Source organism: Diuraphis noxia, unplaced genomic scaffold (genome assembly GCF_037042655.1).
Source record: "Diuraphis noxia isolate RWA-SAM2 unplaced genomic scaffold, SU_Dnox_SAM2 contig0004, whole genome shotgun sequence".
Taxonomy (NCBI): domain Eukaryota; kingdom Metazoa; phylum Arthropoda; class Insecta; order Hemiptera; family Aphididae; genus Diuraphis; species Diuraphis noxia.
This window is the reverse complement of record NW_028301714.1, coordinates 14994053-15020262: the sequence shown is the minus strand read 5'-3', so window position 1 is coordinate 15020262 and position 26210 is coordinate 14994053. Positions and strand designations below refer to the sequence as shown.

At 27.7% G+C, this 26210-nt stretch overlaps 5 protein-coding genes across 9 annotated transcripts in view; 2 read left to right on the top strand and 3 right to left on the bottom strand.

The window, feature by feature from the left end:
* Positions 1 to 3222, top strand: part of Shab (potassium voltage-gated channel shaker cognate b) — a 55967-nt gene extending 52745 nt beyond the window's left edge. For 2 of the 3 annotated variants that reach the window (XM_089226100.1, XM_089226101.1), the window contains one exon: positions 766 to 3222. In XM_089226100.1, the coding sequence (XP_089082226.1) occupies positions 766 to 1322 (557 nt within the window). In that variant the 3' untranslated portion in view covers positions 1323 to 3222. The remainder of the gene's footprint in view (positions 1 to 765) is intronic. The other variant, XM_089226103.1, reaches the window with a different exon arrangement.
* Positions 3223 to 4188: 966 nt separating this feature from the next.
* Positions 4189 to 8750, bottom strand: MYPT-75D (Myosin phosphatase targeting subunit 75D). The gene is made up of 7 exons (XM_015519436.2): positions 8192 to 8750; positions 8052 to 8122; positions 6662 to 6807; positions 6357 to 6591; positions 6156 to 6281; positions 5616 to 5903; positions 4189 to 5082 (listed from the first exon to the last, which is right to left on the bottom strand). The coding sequence occupies exons 1-7, from the start codon at positions 8412 to 8414 to the stop codon at positions 4642 to 4644; spliced, it is 1530 nt and encodes a 509-aa protein (XP_015374922.1). The 5' UTR covers positions 8415 to 8750; the 3' UTR covers positions 4189 to 4641.
* Positions 8751 to 10282: 1532 nt separating this feature from the next.
* Positions 10283 to 13733, bottom strand: LOC107169632 (serine/threonine-protein phosphatase 4 catalytic subunit-like). 2 transcript variants are annotated; one of them, XM_089226099.1, is made up of 7 exons: positions 13583 to 13732; positions 13184 to 13502; positions 12420 to 12572; positions 11219 to 11392; positions 11001 to 11127; positions 10744 to 10933; positions 10289 to 10673 (listed from the first exon to the last, which is right to left on the bottom strand). In XM_089226099.1, exons 2-7 carry the CDS (start codon positions 13370 to 13372, stop codon positions 10544 to 10546), a joined length of 963 nt encoding a protein of 320 aa, XP_089082225.1. In that variant the 5' UTR covers positions 13373 to 13502; positions 13583 to 13732; the 3' UTR covers positions 10289 to 10543. The 2 variants fall into 2 exon arrangements, with proteins under 2 accessions (XP_015374923.2, XP_089082225.1); XM_015519437.2 differs by lacking the exon at positions 12420 to 12572 and having other exon boundaries at positions 10283 to 10673; positions 13583 to 13733.
* Positions 13734 to 17869: 4136 nt separating this feature from the next.
* MsrA (methionine sulfoxide reductase A) lies at positions 17870 to 23045 on the top strand. Of its 2 annotated transcripts, none has more exons than XM_089226098.1 (5): positions 17870 to 18222; positions 21941 to 22107; positions 22172 to 22286; positions 22428 to 22561; positions 22633 to 23045. In XM_089226098.1, the coding sequence occupies exons 1-5, from the start codon at positions 18181 to 18183 to the stop codon at positions 22868 to 22870; spliced, it is 696 nt and encodes a 231-aa protein (XP_089082224.1). In that variant the 5' UTR covers positions 17870 to 18180; the 3' UTR covers positions 22871 to 23045. The 2 variants fall into 2 exon arrangements, with proteins under 2 accessions (XP_089082224.1, XP_015374921.1); XM_015519435.2 differs by lacking the exon at positions 17870 to 18222 and adding an exon at positions 21648 to 21791.
* Positions 23046 to 24669: 1624 nt separating this feature from the next.
* LOC107162552 (sepiapterin reductase-like) lies at positions 24670 to 26091 on the bottom strand. Its single transcript, XM_015509505.2, has 4 exons — positions 25697 to 26091; positions 25464 to 25630; positions 25102 to 25328; positions 24670 to 25036 (listed from the first exon to the last, which is right to left on the bottom strand). The coding sequence occupies exons 1-4, from the start codon at positions 25889 to 25891 to the stop codon at positions 24846 to 24848; spliced, it is 780 nt and encodes a 259-aa protein (XP_015364991.1). The 5' UTR covers positions 25892 to 26091; the 3' UTR covers positions 24670 to 24845.
* Between the last annotated feature and the right edge of the window lie 119 nt (positions 26092 to 26210).

Genomic DNA, 26210 nt, shown 5'->3' with positions numbered 1-26210 from the left:
ATTATTATTATAGATAAGTAGGATCTTAAAATAATTGAGATCGTTATGGGCGAGAGTGGTATCTTAGATATTATATCTATATTTTTATTTTTTTTATATCAATAGTTGTAATGCATCTTCTAGGATTCTCGATTTTAGACATATTTTATAAAACGTTTAATTAACAGACGCATGCGCGCATTGGCGTATTTCGAATGATTTTTTTTTTCCCGACAGTCTTGTGCACAAACAGAGTAGTAAATATTTGCTCCTCTCCCCTCCCTCTCCCCCAACTGACTTAACCAATAACATTAAAACATCTATTACAATAATAAACACGAATAATATTATACGAGACCAACACGACCTAATATGGAAATTTCAGCCTAAGTAATTGCCCATTTTTACATCCTCCCTCCCCCTATATTTTACGGCCTTAGCTCAGATATATTATTATATAATATACGCCAGTGCAACCGTACGCGTCTTGTGTATATCCTGTACATTGTATACTCTAGTAACACAGTATACACACATTATTATAGCTATATGTGTACAATTTAAACTTTTGCGTAGGTTTAAGCCATCGAAATCTTTTAGTTTTGCCTGAACTATATATACAATATAATTTATGATACTGCCATCCGTGACTGTATTATATACAAACGCATGTTGCGTGTAAATAGGTCATGATGACGATCCTATACTGTTACTATATGGGGTCGACATTATCCAACAATATGATATAATTTAATATTATTATTACAATTTGACCGGTTGTTGCAGGGAAAAGCGGCAAGTCCTCGGCGTCGGTGTCGGCCGAATCGATAAACCGTTCGCCGGAACCGCATCGGAGGTCGAAGTCGATACTGAAACGGCACCAGAACCAAGGGTCGTCGCAAACGTCGCAAGACTCGCCGTCGGGCAACCACGGCGCTAGGATAGGCATCCGGCGCACGGCGCACGTGGACCCGGAAACGGAAAAGCTCATACCCGACAATCTGTCCGACTATTCGCCCGGAAAGAGTCCGATGTCCCCGCAGCAGCAGCAGCATCAACCGCCGCAGCAGCAGCAGCAGCAGCAACCTCCTCCGGCACTTCCGCTGCTGCCACTGCCGCAGCAACAGCCTCGGCACAACAACAACCATCACCGCCACAACAGCAACCACCGCCTCAACAACAACAACAACAACAACAACGGTCGGACAACCGGTGGCGGCGGCGGCAGAGCGCCGGTCGAGGTGGCGCTGCTCCAGGACCTGCTCGAAGACTCGGGCGGCCCGATATTCATTTGTCCTCCGCCGCCGCCCATGAACGACAACACCGACAAGAGATACTCGTAGCCGCCGCACTTATACGAGCTACCATATAAAAGTATTAATATATTATTATTGTGTATACGTATAATATTATGATGATTAATAATTGGAATATAATGTGTGTGAAATCGTATATTCGTATAATATAATGCCGCACTCTATAGCAAGCAAAATTCGCAGACGCACACGTAGAACATAATGATATACAGTACGAAGACAATAATAATATATAATAAAAATATATTATACACACACAACTCGTTCGCCATTATATTGTTATACACATATTATATATTATACGATATACATAATAATATGACGAACACGGTATTACAATAAAATATAACTGTCGTCGGGATGAATCAAGTGATGTGCCGCCACTGCAGTGAAACCCGGAACCTATCCAGGATGCGAGCATCCTGTAATATTACTATATTATTGCCGCCATACGTACGTACCTATGTGTATATTTTTTGTACAACAATATTCGTGGACGCTCAGCCGTTTGCAAGAACTCCGCCGCCCCGTCCAGGCTGGGGTGCCCGGTGGCGTATTATTTCAACAATATACATTTTACGTACCATATAATATAATATGATAACAATATTATATATCATGCGTATGTATATGACCACGAAAACATCGTTTATATTTATATTATATTATGTATTTATATATAATATATTATAATGTATTGGTTATAAATTACTATGTTATATTATTATATATGTGTAGATTTTTAACTATAACGCAACTCTCGTTTTTTTTTTAAGAGATATTTTCAAATTTAAATCATAATATATATATATATGTATGAGAAATGCTCATTTTATCATCATCATTAGATTGTAATAATAATTATATTTAGTCTCGAAGTAAGTGAAGAAAACGAAATTTAATCATTTACCGTAGTACGTAGATAATTGTAAAGGATGCTTCTTTTTAGGCTTCCTATCAGTCGACTGTTATTTAAATCATCACCATCATCACCAATGTAATCATTATCGAATCATCATCGTCATCAAAATCATCGTCGTTATCGTCATTTTAATATGTTATGTACGTGGTGTACAATATTTTCGTGTCGAAACGATTTTGTTCCATATATCGGCATACGCATCGTCATGTTAACCTGAGTTCAATCCGTTTGACGTTCAAAACTATACGTTGCCAAACTATAACAATCTATCGAAAAATTACAACTATATACAATGTTACTGTTTTGTTAAGGAAAAAAATCAAAAAACAAACAAAAAAAAACAAAATTTTTCGGGTCAATTTTCATTCCTAAATTTCTTTATATAATAATCAAACGTTACCTACCTGTAATTTGATTTTTTTTTTAATAATAAAAATTGAAGACTGGGAAGCAAATGATGAATTCATTATAACATTAACAGGAAATTAAGCATGCATTTTGCACTGGCCTTTTATAAATATATTTTAATTTAATTATATATGTATTATTAATTATTATACTTTATACCCACTTGGCACAAAAATAAATTTTATCGCTACGCAAAATTAATTTTAAACGCGATCTCAATTTGATATACCGACGGTAGTAAACTTAAAATGTATAATGATATTTTGTGAAAGTATTTTAGGAAGAAAGCAATATTGTAGTTAAATATAATTGCGTAGTTGACCTAATCATGTAATTTTAATTGGATTTAAAAACGAAAACATTGTATACGTACCAATCGATATAGGTACGCAAAAAAAAATTGTAATGTGCATTGAGCACAATTTTTTTATAGTTCGGTCGAAACGACTAATTTATTAGTATAGAATTACATAATATTAATATACGAACAAAATTATAGTTTCCGTTTTTTAATTCGCCTGTGATTTATCTTTTGTTAAGTTTATAAAATATGTGTATGTATATGAGCAACAATATACATAACAATGTTATTGAGCATTTGATTTTTAGTCTATCATATCCTTTTCCTTATTTATTATTATTTTAGGACGAATATTGAGTATTAAACAACAGTATTGTTCAAATAAAATATGATTGATTTCCCCTCCTTTATTTACCAAAAATAAGATATAAATATCCGGTTAAATTAAAAATGTCAATAAAAACTTTAATCTGTATTTTATGAAAACAAAAATACTCCATAAATCATAATTTATTTTATCAAACATTTAGGTTTAAAGTTTAACTTGATTGAGTAGGTGCTTGAAGTATTATATACCTATATAATATAAGCATAAGACTAAAGAAATGAATGTTCATTGCCTATTAGAATAGTGTTGTTTTATTATTTCTTAAATTTTTTATCAATAATTTAAGTTCAAATTATATTATCTATGACAGTTAATATTACATTATTCAAAAACATATAGTTCAAGTAGTTCAACCATTTTAATTTTCTCGAATTTTTACTTAATTTTATGCACTCTGTTCCAAATAAGATGACTTAGGTTCCCACACAATGGGTGTACAAAGCCCCATAAATATCAGTTAGATTATGGTTGGTTAGAGACAAACTACTAGACTGCAAACCAAACACAATTTGGTTACTTGAGCATACGTCATCTAAATTAGAACAGAGTGAAAAAGACGATATTATTAAATAATTTAAACCGTTATAAACTTTCATCTTATTAATCGCAAAATATTAAGGAACCCAGTGTAATGATAATCACAAGAGCTCCAGGAACTCGTGCGCCTTATCGTTATCATGACAAGTATCACAATACCCATTAAATATTTTATTATCTTTATATATCAATGATAAGTATCGATTATATGTTTCATCTACACTTGCACCAGTCCACACTAGGACAATTATTATTATCAGTGAATTGTACCAGTGCCACCATGGTTTAATAGTGTGGTATGGTGGAAAACACTATGAAATTAATATTAAAATACAAATCACATTTTATTACAAAAATATATTTTAAAAAGAAAAATTCACTTAAAAAATATCATCATATTTAATATTAATACAAAGACAAACATTATTGGAATGTAAAAAAATATATTGATTTGATTTGTGCTATTAATATAAATACAAAAAAATAATTTTTATAAAAAATGATCAAGTACTCTCCGAACACTCACAAATTTATCACAGTTATGTAAACAATTAATAATCTAAATTAATTCTAATGGCCCTTATAAATTGGAGTAATTCAAAACTAAATAAAAATAATTCAACAGGACGGAACAATTTTCAGTGATGTTTAAGTACACAAAACAGAATAATAATATATTCTAAAATTGTAATAATTTACAACATAAAAATTAGGAAAATGTAAATATTATGTTTCTTTAGAAAGAGTTAAAAATATTTTATGTTCCTAAATATTAAAGGCAGTTTGGAAATTAAAAAATTATACAACATTTTCGCCTTGTTTTCAAAGGATCACCAACGATTACATCCTCAGTATCACCAGCAAATCTATTAAATGCAGCTCCAGAATCAGATGGCATATCAGTACTATTAGAGAGAAGACCAGCTGCTGCACGAGTTTGTGCTCGCTGTTTTTTCAACTCAGCCAAAGTACCCGCATTTATAGTTACCGAAACATGTATATTTATTTTACCATCACTTTCAGTTGTATAACAGGTTTCAGCAGCTGGGCCAATATCAACAGATTCTAACTGTGACTTTTCTTCAGTAACATCTTCACCCTCAGGCTCACAACGTTCTGTAGTAGGTATTGTTGGAGGAACAGCAATAGATACTGGAACAAATGAATCTATTGATGAATCTCCCTCAAAGTCACTAGTAGTCCGCTCATTAGCCAAAAACTTTTTTGCAAACTAAAATAAAAATAAAAAACAAATTAATTTTTATTGAACTCATCCGTGAAAACATCTCACCAGCATTGGCAGTTTCAATCTAACAATTGCTAACATAACAAAACTATGTTTAGCAGTTTTCATTCAGCTTTTATATTTTCAATACTTAAGTGATTTCACCCATTATTTAACATAAAATATTAATATTTTCCATTGTTTTTTGATGTTTATTATCGATAATTTAATTTTTAAGCCAGTTTAAAAATGTAAAATTTTACCTTTTAAAATGCTCATAAATTGTTTCAAAATATATGAAAAAAAAAAAACATCTAACCACAAAAAAACGTTATTAATGTTAAATTTTATAATAGATCAACTCGCTATACTATTAAAACTAAATACTAACAAAGCTAAGCGAAAACTGACAAACATAAATTGTATTATGTTACCATTGGTAAAACTGATACAATACATCAATACATGTAGTAATACACATTCTCTAAACGCATTCTGTAAAATTGTACTACTTAATATCAACAGGTTGTTTTACTAACATTTTGAGCTTCAACCCTTAACCTAGCTTCTTCAACTGCATCCTTTTTAGATGTCAAAGTTTTTTCTCTAATAGATGTTCTTCGAACAGATTGAGCTCTAGTGTTATTTGATTGTGTCCGCCGTACTCTTCTTCTTTGAGCTTCTTTTTTGGTCTCTTGTTCATTACGTAATTGTAATATACGATCACGTAAATCTGGATCTTCACAAATGTCTGCAGGCGTTTCATCATTTTTTGTCTTAGCATTCAAATCAGCTCCATTTTGAACCAATATCTCCAACACTTCCAACTAATCACAAATGTAAAATGGCATATTTATCATAAGCAACTTTACTCATTAATTTACATAAGCATTGTTCAGTGTCCCATCTTTATTCTCTAGAGTTTTATGTAAGGTTTTACTTAACCATTAGTACAACATTATAAAAAATTAAAGATTCTAACTTATTGATAGTACATTTACCACTTTATCAGTGATCAAATCTACAGTTAAATACATAGTGACTCAAACACTAAATGTACTTAGAAAAACTATACTTACATGACCCCAACAAGCAGCTGCATGAACAGGTTGCCATCCATCAGAATCTTTAACATCAGTAGCAACATGGTTATCTAATAAATATTCTACCACTTTTAAATACCCATTGGAAGCAGCAATATGTAACTAAAATACAATTGAATTTTTGATAAGTTATAATGAACAATGAAAAAATATATGTAAGTACACAATATATATTACAGGTGTAGCTCCTTGGTGGTCATATGATTCTAGTAAATAACTCTGATTATTTTCAACAGCTTGTTGGAGTTCTTGTAACATTCGATGTTCTGTAGTAGAACGTGTATTATCAATCAATTGTTGTGTAACACCTCGTCTAGCCATTTCACTCTCAATAAGATCTAATGCAGCTTCGTCTTCACAAATATCATAAGGCATATTACCATCAGCATTTACGGAAAGTAAGTTAGCACCCCTAAAAATAAATTATTGTAAACAAACAGGAGAACAGAACATAAGAATAAAAAACAATAATAATAGCATACTTATCAATAAGATATTTGATTAAATGTAAATGGGCACAAGTGGCTGCTGCATGTAATGGAGTCCATTTTTCACTATCTTCAGCGTTTACATTAGCACCAAACTCCACTAAGAGTTTCATCATTTGTTCATTATCATCAATACAACACTAAAACAATTAAAAATAATAATAAATTAACAACAGTACATATTATTTTTATTTTAGTTTTTTAAAACAAAAATGTAGAATTTCTAGACTAATTAAAGCATATACCTCTATACTTATAAACAAAAATTTTTAATTACAATTTAAAAAAATTCAACTATACTATAAACAACAACATTGATAATGTGAAATTTGAGACTAATATAGTCTATAGATTCTGAGCGGAGCTAGGAATGTTTTAGTTTTAGAAATTACAATTTTACAATTTCTTTTTATTTTATATTCTGTTAACACTTTTTCTCCCACTAAACTTGCTCAAAAGTATCAAATGCAGCATCTTTTCTGAAAGGTAATGTTCTTGAGCTAGTACTTTAGAGAAGTCATTTTTCGATTTATCGAAATGGTACTCGAAATAAAAGCGGTTAAAGGATAAAAAATGTACAATTTCACGATTTTATAATATTAAATAATTACGGACAACATTTTTTTTTTGAAATTATAACAATATAATTAATATAGTATAATATATTCTAGACGGATAAACCGTCTCCACTCAGAATCGTGTTTCGTATACAATGATATTACATCATTGAATTCAAATTTAATACCATCCATTACAACAACCCACTTATAACCTACTGTACTGTATCCACTTACTTACCCGTTTTTTAATTTAATTTTATACATAACATTGAAATTTAATACCTATATAGATTATGTTTAAGTGTTGAACTATATATATTATTTATTACCTATTTAATCGTTATAAAATGCACGGTAAAAAAAACCATGGAAAACGGTTAGGGTAAAAACAACAAGGAAAAAATAAAAAATTTATAATTTTATAGATAAAGTAGGATTAGAGAGGATAGGGCTTGGGATAGAGTATAAATAATTATGTTTATAGAGTAATGTTATATTAGGTACCTACATCAACAATTAGAATAGTGATTGCAAAGACCTCACACATATTTTTAGACAGAAAAATAATTATTGTTTACGAATCAATCTCGAATTTGACTTGATGCATTGTCTTGATAAAAATATGTTTAATTAAAACCAAATTTTGCGTTAGTTGTTACCTTGTTATTTATAATATAGTGGCATTATTTCTATACTTCTAGATTCATGTAAATCATATTACATATTATGATATTTTATTGTATCTTAAATAAAATTTTAAGCATTCCATAGTTGTAAAAATTAAAATTATTTTTATTTTTGAATTTATGTTACACAAAATTTACCTGATGCAAGGCAGTAAGTCCATCTTCATTTGTAGCATCTGGACTGACCCCCTTGATCAAAAGTCTCTTTACTGAAAACATTTACACGAGTGTCAACTCTTACTGCACAACATTAAATTAATAATTTATTTAGGTCATACCTTCTTCAATATCATTTCTAGAAGCAGCTTCCAACAACATGACATTGTCACTGAAATATATATGCCTATTATTGCGCGGTGGAGATGACCGTCGACGCTCACGATCTTTTTGAGCCCACAGTCGTAATTGTTGCACCCGACGGCGTCTAGCCAGGGCCAACCTGTCTGCCGTGGGCATCCGTTCTAAATGAGACATTTCCAACACCAACTCAGCGTGATCCATTATGTTGAAGAGCCGACGAATTCGATCGATTTCTATTTGAGAAAAATGTTTAGCGTCGACTAACAACCGGTGACACCAATACTTTTTACTGCCACCGGTTTGATTTGCATAGTTGAAATGTCCATTATCGTTCTCGGTGGTGTTTCACAAAATCCGTCGCTAAACAAATGTAATACTAGTAATAGTCAAAACTAAAAGTTACCTAAAGCGATCTTTATTTGACGGCAAACATTATTCTAAATAATGTTCACTAGGAAGAGATTCTTAAATCCTAACTAAACGACTAATTCTAAATTTATGATGTATAAAAAAAACATAAGAAAATACCGTTGTTTTTGTTATCACGTATGTCTTATCAATAATTATGTCACAACTCGCAGTGGTTTCGCCATGGTTTACCAATACAGCAGCTCGCTTCGTGGCGAATTTATTGTCGGTAGGGATTCGTAGACACGTGCGAAAGAATGCGCGGTGCATTTGAAAGTTCTGACTGTTCGAACAAGTTGAAATAGTCATTATATGAATTATAACATTAATTATAGTTTATATTACATAAATGTTTCTAAATTTTGTAGGTTAATTTTTCCAAAAACATTAATAATATCATAATATTTAACTACCATCTATTGTGGCGTACTATAATTCATAAATACTGACGAGTGATGAAATTATGAGAATGTTTGTGTAAATGAAAATAACTTAAAACTATATTTTTGAAAATATCAGTGTGGGTGGATATTAGACAATAATGGGTAAACGGGCATTTCATCCCATTTAATTATTAAAATATGATATTTGGCCCACAGGAGTTATAAAAAAGCTTTTTAATTTAATATTGTTTTGATAAAACGGAAAATGACAGCATAATTTATATAAAAAAAATATATTACCTACAATAAAAATAACGTATTCTTTAAAAAATATATACAAATCCTGTACAGCTAATGATTAAATTTCATATAATTTCCCACAATATACTTAATTTTCATCACTTAAATTTTATTTTTAATTAATATAAGAAAACTACATAAAAATATAATACATTTACAGTACAAATACAACACTGGTTTGAAAGTGACCTTAATTTTTAAAGATTATGTATGCGTAAAATGGTAGTTTATATAAGTAATTTTGCAATATAATTTGAATTTTTGATTTTTTGTTGAGATTCTGTTTGTAGGATTTTCATTTATGTTTAAATTCGTCTACCTACTACCTAGTAGGTATCAAGAATGTTATAAACATAAACCTAAAAATAAAAATAGACAGATATTTCAAATTTCATCCATAAATACCTCAAAAATTTGTGAAAAGATCATATTTTAAAGTTCTCACATCACTTATGCCCACAGAGAGAATTAGTTGTAAAATACTTTTGCTGTCAATAAAATAAGTAATGGAATGGAGACTTTGACCTCCGCTATACCCTAAAAGTATATTTATATAAAATTCATACCTACATATAAATTATGGTCAGTAACTATAATAAAATAAAATATATTTTAAATTTCAGTTATTTTGATTATCAATTCTAATAATATTTTTATATATATAAGTATATTTCAATAAATTTTATTTATTGAAATTTATTAATCATTAAAATCCAGAGCACTATAAGCTCAACCCTTTCCTCTCCCCCCCCCCAAAAAAAAAAAAAAATATGTGGCTATGACCTAGGTACTATGACCTTTTATTTAATTACACTTTAGTATCATTAAGTACTTCACATTATTTTAAACATTTTATACTTATAATTAGTATAATTTATCAAAAGTATAAACCATTACATTTTCTTTGATTATGCATTTTAGTAAAAAAAAAGGAAAACCTTCAGCTATAAATATTTATTTAACACACTGCATACAATATTTTTCAACTCCTTATTAAAGTCTATTCAAATAATACACGAATCTTTTTATTTCCATATTAAGTATAAGTACAAATGTAAGATTATAAGGTTACTTAATTATAAATTTATAACAAAGAAAAAAATACATAATTATATTGTCATTCTTTTTACCAATTATAATTTATTTAAATAATTTGAAATTCTTTCTTCTGAAATATTCCTTTTCTCTGTTAAGCTTTATACATACAAATTAAATATATTAAGAAATAGAGAATATTAATTAAAGGAAATAGTCAACTGCATATTTTTTTGTGGACATTTCACGTCTCTCTTGTATAGCTGCCTCAAATATTATAAAATCTCTTTGAAGTGTTTCACTGAGTTTTAATATTGCCGCAATATTACCACAACTAGTAATATATAATAAATAACTTGAATATAGATATAATGGATCTTATAATAAAAATTAATAGTAATTACCGATAACAATAATTGGGTGCTGACCAAACAGTAACGACAGTTTCATCAAAATGCCATTTATAACCTTCCATAACTAATTGATGGGCTCGACAAATAATATCTAGATCATTTGTAACATTAAATTGGGAGACAACATCAGGACCAAATAGGTATCCAGCACCTCGGGGACTCACACCCCATCCCTGGATATCTAAGATACATATAATATCATTTAACAACTATTTGAAGACTAATGATTGATTATTTCAGGTGTTTACTTTCAGGATCAGACCATAAGATATCACACATAGGTCCATCATGAGGAACTTCTTGTTTTCTATTAATGGTTCTAATTTGATCCAATGTTTGTATTGAAGGTGACAACCCACCATGTACACAGAATATCTAAACATTTTTTTTTATTAATTAAAACTATTTTAATGAACAAATAATGAAAGGCATGAATTACATGAATATTTCAATCAATAAAACATACTTTTCCATCAATAATGGCAGATAAGCTCAAATAATCAAAAATGTCGGTACAATAACGCCATACAGCAACACTATTGTATTTTCGTAAGCATTCATCATAAAATCCATAAACTTGAGTGATTTGTCGTGATTCATGGTTACCACGTATTAATGTTATTCGATCAGGGTATCTTACCTATTAAAATAATTTTAAAACTATTTAACACTGAATAATGAACATCAAAATAATAAAATAATAATTTATTTATTAACACATTATTATGATAAATTGGTATAGTTAAAATAAAATAATTTAAATGAAGTAAAACAAACAATTTTTAATAATCAAACAGTAGAAAATGAATGAGTAGATAGCCAATTTATGATATTTAATAGATAAAGCTGGATACTCGACAAGCAATATTTATTTGGTTAGTTTAAATAGTACTTATATTATATTATATGAATACCAAGTACATATTTTATTACACAGAAGAAAGAAAATTAAGTAGTGAAACTAAAGATTTGACTATCTACGTATGTTGTATGTGTGATATTCTCAAGGAATTTATTGATTACTTACTTAGTAAATTAATTGTGTAGTAATGGCTACTCATTTTTATCTATTACAACTAGAACAATAGTAATACTTGGGTAAAATACCCTTAAAAAGTATTTTGAATTCATTCTCTAATACTTATGAAAAAAATTATAATATTTATTATAAAAATAATACTTGTTTCTTGGAAAATTTTAAATTATAGCCAATGCTATTGTATATTATACTGTTTTTGTATAAAACCATAACATAGATAGTTTATGATTCACAATAAAACGATAAATATTAAATTATGTATATTAAATATTAAAATTAATTTTAATATATAATAGGTACTATAAAAGTATTAAGTAGGTATGCAGCATTAAATAATTTTAAATAATAATGTTTTAAAAGTATTCTGAATACTATCCCAAGTCTGCAACTAGTATACAACATTTTGTACCAATTTTTATAGAGTTCTTAGCACCCCAAATAAATTTGGACGAGCAACCAAGCATCTGTTTATATAGCGCCCATAATTATGTATTTATGTGATTATAGCTTCATTACAAGAATTTTAGAATATAACTTAATAAGAAAAATAATGATATTTATGATAGATCATATTGAAATAAATTTCTATAGTTAGTTTTTAAGTGGACTAAAAAATGTATATATCTACTTTTAAGGCAAGTAAAAGTAAAAACGTCTCAATACTGAAGAATCCTCGATCGACAAAATCGCCCATAAATAAATAATTTCTATCAGGAATATCACCGCCTACTTTAAACAATTCTTTAAGGTCATAAAACTGTCCATGAATATCTCCACATACCTGTAACATAATTAAATTAATTATTTTTTTTAATGATCTTTAAATATTGATATTTAAACATAATTCTAAATAATTTGATTTAGAGAATAGAGATGATAATAATATAAACAGAAACATATTGGTCGGGTTGTTTCTTAAGTGAGTTACTGTGACATCTTAAATTAGATAAAGTGAAATATAATCAGGCACAAGTCAAGAGCAAAATAATCTTAAGGAGGAAGGCCTTAAACAATTAATGCAATGTTGATATCGAGGTTGATATCATATAATTTTTTTATATTTTCCGTAACCTCGAATTTGGTAAATTCTGATAGCCAAATTCCCAATGGCTCAAACATAACTTTAAATTATCTACCACAAAATATACCAAGTACGTGCATTTTAAAAACGTATTACATAGGTAAAATAATACTTATATAATACACTATTAGTACTATAATATATCTATCAATTATATAGGTACCTACATTAAAAACTCATTTCAGAACGAAAACAACACGGTAGTTAAAAATGATATTATTACATTAAACTATTATAAACTATAAGCGACAAGTGAGGTTTATAAACTTCTAAGTTAGTTGTGTTCTTATAATAATTATTATTGAACTCACGGTAACAGGCGAGTCGATACGTTGCACGTTGCTCTCTTCAATGAGTATTTCGCGTGCTTTGGAACACAATGTTTTCACCTCGTTTTCCATAATGATTTCGCATTGTCTAAGCTGTTCGATTTGTCGATCCAAGTCATTACTTGAACCAGTGGAAACATGCACATTATTTTTATTTGACATTTGAATCATTTTCAACGATGAACGAGAGCCGAATGCTGATATGGGCCGGCGTAACAAGTCGTCGTTAAATGTACACCGTTAATCGTAATCGTTATTGTATAGGCAATATTGATTAAAAATTTAAAAATACTTTTCATACCTATATATAAAACATATATATATTTAATACTTGTTTAGAAATTAAATTGACGTTTTATTTATTGGACATCAGTATAATACCTAAATATTATTATTTTATATAATTTGTAATTTTATTCGTATTTCTCGAAATGAGTGTGACACTCTGACGGCCGACGGGTGACGGGTCGCTGCCCGCTGGACGCTGACACAACACCGTGGTAGAGACAGAATACAGATAGTCGAAACTTTCCCCTCCCCATTCACCATTAGAACGCTTGCCGAATGTCGGTAATAATAAGTTTCCGAACTTTGACAACCGTACGACCGACCACCGACTTGATAAGCGCCGAGCACCGAAACGCCCCGTTAAATGCTAATAAGTAGAGTATAATACTTCCCAAATTGAGAGTTCCCTGTTTTCGGCACAACTGCACAAGTACCGTCAGTCGTCAATATTAATTTGCCATCGTCCACAGGAAAATATTATAAGATTTAAGAAGATGTCAGCGCAATTATTTTGTTTTCTCTCCCTCACCCACGCGCAACATGCCTATAGAAAATATATGTTAGCCATTAGCAGACCAATCTTGTAGTGTTTTTACTTTTGATATTAGAGTGAATTCACCTATTATCAAACTTTAATTTAAAGACATAACCTTTACGTTGGTTATTTTATGATATTTTAATTTGTATGTAAGTTATGATCGTGTAAAATGTAAATTATTAAAATTTAAAAATGTTTATAAAAGTGTATACAAATTAAAATATCTTAAAAAATTCAACGTAGAAACACAAATGATTTTCTCAGCTTAAATTGGTTATATTTTATGATTAATTCATGAATTTCATAATTAATGAGGGGGTGGCCCTTGGGTACTATAGCTATAGTAAATGTCCAAGTTTGCATTCTGTAAAAATAAAATTATTTGCGCCACTGTACAAAATTATAAAATATAAAACAGGAGTTGTGGTGTAATTGTTATAATGATAATTAGAAGTGCTTAGTGACCACACCACCACACTAGGTACTTGAATACTACACTGCAAAGGCAGTAGGCACTGGTACCTATTGAGTATTGACTAATATAGTAGATAGGTACCTACGATTATTATGCGTCATAATATGTACTGACCTTCTGCAGAACAAGAGTCAGATATACGATAGAGTAACAACACAATTTTTAAATTTTTAAATTATTATGTATTTCCTGGACTTTTTGTAACATATTAGCTATAGTTGACTATATGTCTATGAATGTAGGAAAAAAAGTCACAGGAAAAATAATCCACAGAAAAAAAAGCCACGAGAAAAAAAGTCAAATTACAATAATTAAATATAATATAACAATTAAAATTAAAGTATTAAATTTGGTATTATTTAAAAATTTTTTACACATTATTGGTTATATTGTATGCATATATATATAATTATTAACACACAGGTTATAATATGTTATTATTTATTATTCATAGTAATAAATATATTTTAGATTCTAAACAGCAATGAATGTATTGAATTTATTAAACAAAAAGTTTAAATTAAAAATATATATAAATTTATTTATTTCAAGATAGCATGTATTTCATACTGCAACATGTACCTACATTTAAAAAAAAATCACCCTGTATAAAGTATATACACTATACTTATATATATATATATCGAGGGTGTTATACATAAATCAATTGATTTCACGATAATATCCACAAAATATTATATTATTTTTATTCAATGTACCTGTACATGGCTACATTATAATATTAACAATTATATTTTTATTATATATTTAATTATTGTAATTTGACTTTTTTTTCCGTGGCTTATTTTTCCAGTGGATTATTTTTCCCGTGGCTTTTTTCCCCTGGATTTTTTTTCTTGGCTTTTTTTTCTGACTACCATGTCTATATACCTAATTATATATAATATATTATAAAATATACCGAAATATTTCTATTATTTTTTGGTATAATCTCGACTTCCACTATTTTTAAATAAATATATACATATATAATATATATTCACACAATTATTTACATCTGTATTTTTTTTATTATTATTAATTAAAATAATTTGTAAATTTCTAGTCTACGCCTATTTGTGCATGATAGTTTTCAGAAATAGTTTCAAATTTAAAAAACAATGTATACTAAAAAGTTGAATAGTTCGGTTTTCATTGCTTATTTTTTTTTTTTATGGTCTCATGAGGAGGCAGGCATTTTTGTTTTCTTCGTCTTACATATGTGTAACATACTAAATTTATGCTCAATAGATCACGTTTAGGATAAAATTTAGTGAATCAGAGATGGCAGACAAATACCTCCTTTGTCCCTCCTGGATTCACCACTAATTAGAGTGAATTTACCTGTTATATAAAATCTTTAGGTAAGAATACTAAGAACATAATTTGTTGAGGGTAGGTATAGTATATTTAAATAGTTTACTCTATGTAGTGATAAAAATATACTTATAAATGGACCAATTCTAAAATAAAAATGCAGAAGTTAATTAAATGTTGAAGCAAGTTAAGGCGTGGTTGGAAAATTAGAAAAGCCGTCGCCCGTCACACAAAACTTTTCGTAAATTATGTGCTGAATTTTGTGTATAGAGTATAGACAACTTTTAAATTATATGTACAATGTACATACTGAAATGTAATTTCATCACATAATATTTATGGAATTACTTTGCTTACTCATATCGTCTTATCGTGATCTGCAGTCCTTATTACGGTTCACATTGTCAGATAACTCCATCTTTTAATCCAATAAAACTGGAAAACCGTATTAATTTATTTAGTTCAAAATTCAGTCCCCTCAAGTAGATGTGGAAATCTAAAATGGGGTAGGTTACATTTTTTTAAGAACAAAATACAATATTTTAGTATATAAGATATAGCTATAGATAACGTTATATACTACGTTTAAATGATGGCGTTAAATCGGTTTTAAATTCTTAAACTACATAGTGCGAGCGTTTCAACTTTTAGAAGAGGATACATCTTTTAAACTGTTTTAACGCCATCATATAAACATAGTAATAAATAAGATTTAATAACACTATATAAACAATTTTTCTTTCTACTTTAAATTTTTTTTTAGTTTTGGTAGGCGGAAAAAATGGCCACGAAAAAAACCTACAGAAAAAAAAACCCACGGAAAAAAGCCCAAGAAAATAAAAGTGCAATCACTGTACCTACCTAAATTGTAATATTTTATAAAATATTATGGTTGATTGTTGATTATAATACAATGGATTTAAATCATATAATACTTTTATTTCTGTGATAGAATAATACATTTTTAACAGAACATAAGAACAAAATATTTAAAATACAAAATATTCACGTTTCTGGACTTGTGGTAACATAATAATATCGATTGTATTGTTAATTATCACACGTACAAATCTAGTGTTGAATTAACAACAAAACACTTTTTAAGGGTTAATTAATAATCATTTACTTGGATTAATTTAACTCATTTATTAATACAATAAAATTATTATAGAATCAATATTTAATACATAATGATTTTGACATTATAGCTATTTTAAATATAATAACTTATTTAGGTTGAACTTAAAGTTAATTCAGCTACACGCTGGTGTTACCTTTAACTACTCAAATCACGCGATTTACTCGTAAATTAACTTAACTGTACAATAATGATAATAATTAACTATAAAAAGCTAGGTGTTAAAACAATACAAAATTTAACTGAAGTTAAAAGTTTTAAAAAAATTAACTACATACTATGTATATTATTTAAAATATGTATCTATAAATAAATGTAAATATATTATATTTTTTTGGGCATTTTTTCCGGGGTGTAATTTTTAGTTTGGGTTTTTTTCAGTGGGTTTTTTCTTTTGAGGTTTTTTTTCCGTGTACATTTTTTCCGCGATTCGATAGTTTTGTGCTGATTCGTGATTGTAAATTTCTATAAATAAAAAAAAAATACATAAATAAATAAGATTAAGCTATACAATTCCCAAGGAATGAAAGGGCCCTATAGGACTTCATCCACACTTTGTCCACATTTGATGAGTGTTATCCTAAATCGTGGTGATGGCCCGTGATATACATATATAGTTCGGCTATTTTTTTAAATTTATAAAAATTAAAAGTACGACTTCTAAAGATTTCTTAAAAATTTCACTGATAATAAAAATCATAATATTGTGTAAAAGTTATTCTAATAATAAAATTGTTGTCCACCGAAAATTAAGCTGCTTTCCGGTATCAGTTTTATTATTTTAGATTTTAGCTTTGTTTTAGTTCGTGGTAATCATACTATAATCATAAAAAATATTTCAAGGTGTTATCAAAGATATCATAAAAAGATAAAAGATCCTAAGGTTGTGTTTTTTTTACTGTTTAGTTTTTTAGTTTTTATTTCTAACTATTTAGTATTTACTTTATCACAACATCCACAAATCAGAAATCAGAATTCATTAGTGTTTGAACACTTTTTATTAGGTATTTCATACACTCGTACATGGTGGTCAGGTGTTATTCATTAGGTATCCTTTCCCAATGTCCAACTATCATATTAAGTTACATACTTTTATAAGCCTGTGTATATTATCATAAACGTGACTAACCTAATTCATTCAAAACGTATGTTTACTTCAAATTTAAAACCTAAATCTACTAATCTAGTCGTATAACTTTTTCAAACTTGACCAAGCACACTATATGTTTTCAAGAATCTTCAAATTGTTTAACTCAAAAATAAATGTAAGTTATCTCATATCTTTAATATCAATAGCTGGCTTACAATTAATTACCTACATTACATATATTTACTATATAATATACATATTTTTTCATTTATTCATATATTTATATATATAGATAAATAGCTATATAAATGAGTTAATTAATATTTATCTATTTGTTAAAAATTACCACTTGGCACTTCATAAAATTTTATATTTTACTTTTAAATTAAACTATCAAAATCAGTGAATTATTTGTTTTTAAATTATGACATTTTAATATAATCACAGAATATATGAAATATATAATATAATATTTAATATTTAATAATATAATATTATATAATATTTCATATATTCTGTGATATAATACTTTGATAAGTTGATACTTATGATTTATGGATGTTCATATTTTTACCCTAAATATTACATTTTTAATTACATACCTATATAATAAATAAGTTATTATTATTCATACAGATGAACTGACCTTACTAGGTGAAAAAGTAGAAATTTCTCAGTACTTTTTAAAATAATTAAAAGTAAAAAAATACAAAAGATTTAAGATTTAAATATTATTATTAAAATAATTATTCAATAACCTTGTTAAACAAAAAATTAGACCATCCCTCCTCAGAATAGTTTTATTAGTACAAAGATTTATCATTATTGAATTCAAATTTAACATATCCATTATAGTGACCTACTCAAGAATACTCCAGTTTGCTTAGTATACCCTTACTTAGCTTCTAAAACTGTACATTAGAGCATTTACCTGCTTAACAGCTTTTTTTTAAACATAAATTATAAACTAAAAAATAAAAATAAAAAGTTGCTACTAAAACTATTCTGTATACCCCACCAAAAAAAAACTCAAGCATGCAATGCCTTTGGTTATCTATTGTTATAATTATGATGCAAATTTTAATATGATTTATGTTATATATTTGGTACATATTTCACTCGCCCACCGTTGTGCTGAGTTGTACAATGTACATCCATTAACATTATATAAGACTAAAGTCCACATTTGTGTTACATCAAATTAATTTTTTGCTATTTATAATTAGTATTCTAGTTGTAATATTGTGTGTTGACTAATCTAACCTAAAATCCTAACTAATTCACTATTAAAATATCTCTGTACTGTAAGAGAAATGTTACAGTAATAAATAAATATTTAATTTTAATAAATCTAAAACTCAATTTTGATTTGTATAGATATTTGATTTTTTTTTTTTTTTGTTTATTCTTTTTTTATTTAGGTAATTTATTAAAAACCTCAGTAAAAAATTTTAAGTTATTGAAAATATATTATACTTTTTTAATATGACAGTTAAATAAACTAATTTTCATTGTACATAATTATTTTTTAATGAAAATGTTGCTTATTTTATAATTTTAATAATGAAATAGTACTTAAAATTTGATTTCAAATTTCTTTTTCAACATTGTAATATATCAGAATAATACCTATTTGAAATAGGAATGATTTTTAAACTTAATAACTGAAATGTCTGTAGTAGCTAATTTAATAGATTTTAATGTAATTAAATTTAATATAACCATATTTTCTGAGTTATTTCTTATTATTTATTTGTAAATAAATAATTATTCCACACTTACATTAAATAACCACATCAAAAATATGATCTATATTTATTTTTATTGTGATTTTAACCAAGCATAATAATATTTTAATAATTATCTATAGATAATATTAAAATAAACTATGAGTTTTGTAAACCATCTTTCTTTGTTTATCTTCTATAGCTAAAGATTAAAAACTACTGGATTGTTTTCAATAACAGTTATATTAATAGATTCCTTGTGACTCAATGGGTATTTGTAGCTTATTTTTAAAATCTCAGGGTGACTTGCACTTGAATTTAGTTTAAGCGTTTAAGCTTATACAAATTGATATATTTTTGTTTATTTAAATTTTGGCTCTTGGTTACAGATTATTACTATAATAATTAGTGGAAATATAGCTTAAACGTTGTTTATTTTTACAAAATTAAAAAAAAAAAAAAAAAACAAATCTTAAAATCAAATACCTATCAACACAATTCAAATTGCTATTATAATTTTCTTTCTTCATCCAGGATATAGGTATTTTTTATGTAAACCTTTACAGACAATTACAATTTTTTACAATATTTTATTTATGTCAGCTTTTAAGGATTTTTTGATTCTATCACCAGTGGTTTGCATTTTATCATAAATATGTCTAGAACAAAGAAGTAGAAAATCAAAACATTAATTATTGCATTTGTGTTTGTAATTTAAATTTCAACTGAAGCCAAACAGAAAATGATAGAATGATAGATAAATTTTAACTCTGGTGAAGTTGGACAATATTACTAATATGTACTTTATTATTTTATATTTTCATTATTTTTGTTTTCAAATATTAATACCATCAATAACATTTTGTTTTGTATTATGATACATGTAATTCTGTAAAATAAAATAAAATAAAATTTTGTTACGCCTATAAGATAGGTATAGTCCTTTATTTTTTATTAAAAAAATTCTCATAATTGTTTTTTTTATGTACTTTAAATGTGTTAGTGAATAATACATTTATATTAAAAAAAAAATTTAAAAACATACAAATAAGATTAAATATTATATTTATTGATTGTTTGTAATAATAGTAACTATATTATTTACTAGTATAGTAAGTTTTAAAATTTAGTTTATTTTCTTAATTATTAGTATCAGTGGGGTGATTGTAATTTATAGGAGTGGCATTTGTCCCTTCCCCAGTTATGCCAATAGTAGAAATCTTTAAATCTTCTAAAATAAAGAGAGATGCAGTGCATTTAACAATATTATACATTAATAAGATAAAAAAAAAAATTCCTTAAATAATTGCATATATTAAGTACATTTATTTCACATTTCTCCTATTATATCATACATCATACATTAATGTAGTTCCAACGTTATTGTATTATCTTGGTTACAAAAATAACTCAATTATATTATTTCATGAGATAAATTATGATTACATAATAATTATCATCACATTATCATTTTAAAATATGATGTATCACCATTTTTTTTAATGAACTCTCATATCCTTATTTAATTAATATTATTCAATGATTTTGGTACTTGTGATTTTTATCCAAGTCATAAAATAAATTTTAAGACTTGTATGTAAAAAAAAATAATTATGTTATGATTTTAGTGAATTAAACATTTGGCCTCCCCCCTAGTTTTTACTCAGTTACACCACTGTTTAGTATCTTATTGAAGTGTTGAAAAAAAGATTATGTATTTTATACTCGGATAAATTGTATAGCAAGCTTACTATTATGTATTGAATTATTTATTTTCAAGTGGTTCATGTTGCATCAGAAAACTAAGTAATTTGTTATGGTTATCCATATTTATCAGTTAATCTCAACGATCATTTATATTTCCACCGCAACATTTACTTGAAATTAAATCATCCTTTCATTTTATTGTATTTAGCTATATATAAGTACCTATTTTGTATTTGAGTTAAGTTATAATCTTTATATTTTGTTGATTGGTATGGTCTACTTAAAGATATAACAATTGCAATTAAAAGATGTGAGTACAATGTACTCTATTTAAACTATAAGGTTTTCATATTTTTGTTTAGTAGCTGTTTCAATTCATAGCTTTGAAAACATAACATAATTTTCTTAATAGTTATTTATACTCTTTAAAGACATTACACATTTTTACTATTTCTATAGAAAATGGAACCATTACATTATCTTGACATTCCATCAGAAAAAGCAACCTTTTCTATGGGCTGTTTTTGGGCTCCTGACAGTCTTTTCGGTTCTACTCCGGGTGTTATTACTACAAGAGTTGGTTATGCTGGCGGAACTGAAGGTTTTATTCCTACATATAGAAACATGTAAGTTTAAAATTTTGTAAAAATCTAAAATTTTGATAAATAAATCATTTTTTTTAAATTTTAGTGGTGACTATACAGAAGCCATTCAATTGCAATACGATCCTAATACTGTCTCTTATTTAGAGTTATTGAAAATGTTTTGGGACCATCATGATCCTACTGCAAAGTTTAAAAAGCAAGTATGTATTCATAATTTTTATACTTACTTTTATTTTGAATGCATATTTACAATTCATTTAATATTTAAATATTATAAAAAATATTATTTTTTTATATTTATTCATTCAATCTATTTTATTAAGCTATTTGTTGATTTCTAGTACTCATCATTTATATACTACCATAATGATCAACAAAAATCAGAAGCAGAGCTGACTTTAAATGAGAAGAAGGCCAAGGGTCTTGATATATTGACTAAAATAGAACCCGCTGGTCAATTCTTCAATGCTGAGGAGTAAATATTTGCTATTTTTGATTTTTTACAATTTGTATTTTACTAACAAAATTTTGATATAAAATATTTAGTTACCATCAAAAATACCGATTACAACAACACAAAAACCTGTGCAACAACCTTGGTCTCAAGACCGGAGATGATCTGATTAATTCTCATGTAGCTGCTAGACTAAATGGTTATGTTGTTGGTCAAGGAGGAATTGATCAATTTGATTCAGAAGTTTCAAAGTTAAGATTAGATGAAGCAGCAGTTTCATACATAAGACAATTAGTGATTAAATACGAAGGTCAAGGATTACATTGCTGATAAAAATTATTTTTCTTTTTGTTTTACATTTACTATATGTATACTGTGTAATGTAGATATTGTCCATACTTTTGACATGTTAAAATTGTGTAAAACTATAGAAAATTAATTATTTTCGACAAACCAATAATTGAGTATTATACTATCATATATTATGATATTCATGCATGTTGAATTTATACTGTAGTTTTATATTGTGTTATGGTCTACTAAGTAGTTTAAAATTCAGTTTACTTACCAAAACATCATAGTTCTGTCAATTTTAGAAATGACTAGACATTCTTTTGTTTATCAGAAGATATAAGTGTATAATATATTATCTTTGTAAGTTCTGATCATACTTTAATATGAAAAGAAGCTGGAAAGTAGATAACTACTCTTCTGTAGATACAATAGCCAATAGGTGTTTGGTGTACCTACCGTACCTTTTTATCGAGTAGTCATTGCAATATTGGTTCTATATAAACGGTCCAATTTGTGTTTAGTACATTATTTGTTAAGCTCGATGTACATATTAGTATAATGTTAATCAATCTTTTATTTTTAATGTTCACTGTACTTTTATAAACAGTGTCGTTGCAACTTATAGTCAAATTTTTTCTACCGTTGAAAATATTATTTGTCTGTTGTGGTTATTAATACCCATTCTCATGTTTACTAAATGGTTCAATAGGTGTCTTAATGTTGTAGGTAAGGATTGTAAATTTCAACTTTAAATAAATTATACAGTGTAGTAAGTCTCGTTCTATTTTGCTAAAAGTTTATCATTCATTCAATTGCTTTTCTATCTGTTATTTAACAAGAATTTCTTTGTTATAACAATTTCCCATGTCTTATTGTAATGTTTTGCTTGATCTCGAGTTAGGCACTTTTTTAGCTGCCGTTTTAAATTGTTAGGCAATTTCTCTTAACGTTATCTGGACATTATAAATTCGACCAACATTTTGCTAACCATTGTATTATACATGTTAAATTTAAATTCAATGATATTGTTATTCATTCATTGTATACAAAAACGATTCTGAGCAAAGACAGTTGTCAGTCTATATTACTAAGTACATTTTTTATGATATATTTTTATTCAGTAGCACCACCCCCCCCCCCTCCTAACAAGTGTTGTTAAAACCATAGCTTAAATTAGGTAGGTAGTCAAAGGGGTTTATCTCCTAATAGTCATTAGGACCTTGAGGCTGCTCATATAACATAGATAATATTCTAAGGTAGTAAATAGTATAATAATAACCTTGATTTGAATATTTTTGGTTGGTGGTAGTTACTGTAAATAAATTTAACATAAGTATTTTTTAGTAAGCCGCTTGGCGCGTGCCGGGCAGCGATCATTTTTCGTGTCCCCGACTATAATGAAAAATTTTAAGGCTTCTGTAGTTAATTAAATATATATAGTTTGCAGTTATTTTATAATTTATCAACAGTATACTAAGGCCAATAAGAGAATACAACTTCTTCGCCATACACAAGTGACCAGCTCTAAAGTCTGGTGGCTAATTTCTCCCACTCCACTACCAACTCGCTGCCATTTATTTCTTGTATGTGGTGGCCAGAATTCAGGCTGGTATAATGAAGCATATGCGCAAAAATATAAGTTGATCGCCACCCACTAGCGTTTCCTTATTGGCCTTAATATAGTAGTATAATAAAATAATAAGACATTACTACAAATAATGTTACACATTTGAAGGGGTGGAGGAGTTTTAGTCCAGTGAATCATATAGAATTGGCAAAGATATAAAAAGGTGCTTTTTTTTTTTTATCGGAGTAAGTAAACTGAACTACACATATTTAATGTTATGCAGTGTATAATAAAATATTTTTAGTTAAATAATCATTATAATAATAAATTAAAAGAGGGATTACCTTCCTTCAATATTAATAACAATTAATATATGAAGCAAATAATAAAATTAACTTAAAAACAGTAATACATAAAATGTTTTAAAAAAAATGTGGAATACAATTATCGATCATAATAATCAACTCTGCCGCCAGATTTATAATTTCTCATGGCTAAAGTGTTAACTAGTTTTTGACAAGTGTCTTCTACTTTCACAATATATTGTTTTTGTTGTCCACTTGTAAATTGTTCGCGTACAACTTCGTCTTTTGAATTCAAACTAATATTGGTATACATATCAGTTAACACAGGGCCTAAAATGGAAAGTAAACGATTTAGTTTAGTTATAAATAAAAATATTTTGAAAATTTTTTTTTACCTGGAGAATAGCTAAGAATATTCAGAGAAGGATTTTCTAAAGCCAATACACGAAAGTACATTTCTCTACTAGCTTTTCCAACGCAATAATATCCAACTGATTTAAATGGTTCAATCGCTAATAATGAAGTAATATTGACGACACATCTTTCAGCTGTATCTGAATTGAACTTGGATAAAAATACACTTGTTAGACAGGTTACTGAATATAAATTCAACAACATATATCTAGAAAAAATAAAATGTTTTTAATTTTACACCATTGATTATTGTACATTTTATAATAAATATTTATGATTGTTCAACGTTCTAATCAAATCAAAAACAAATAAATGTTTGACTAATATAAAAATGAATAATTACTTGTTCCACTCATCGGGATCATTCATGTCAGCTGCGAGATGATCCAAATTACCAACTGACCCAGCATTATGAATTAATAAAAATAATTCATACTTTGTTGAATCAATAGGCTCAACAATTTTTTCAAACATTGTTGCGTTGGAGTTGTATAAATCTACGCTATAATACTGTAACACCAATAAAATGTTGAATTTAAGGTGATGAAAAAAATACTTTTTGTTCTATATACCCACCTCTACCAAAATATCACTGTTTTCTTTATTCACCATTTCTTTAGTTTTTTCCAGACCATTTGTATCTCTAGCCATAAGAACAATGGTTGACTCTGGAATCAAAAGTTTACCAATTTCTACAGCCAAACACTGTCCTATACCTTTGCTAGCGCCAGTCAAAATGACACAAGTACGACGACTCCAAAACTCATTCATCTTCAGTATCTTGTTCAATTAATTTTTGGGTTTCAGTTGTAGACAAAGGCTGTTCTGGATTGATCCAAGTAGAAAGTCCTGAAGGTTGGGCGACGGTCTCCTCGTTTTCAAACACAATATTATCTGAATCCACCAAATATTCTAAGCATGACTTGCGAGCTTCACACAGTTGATCGACAATTTGACGGCGTTTTGTACTATCAGACTGTGAACCGTTCTTCAGTATTTTCAGTTTATGCTCTATTGAACATTGACGGTATCAATATCAAATAACCAGTTTACATTGTAATCTGATGCATTGATTACATAACACTAATCT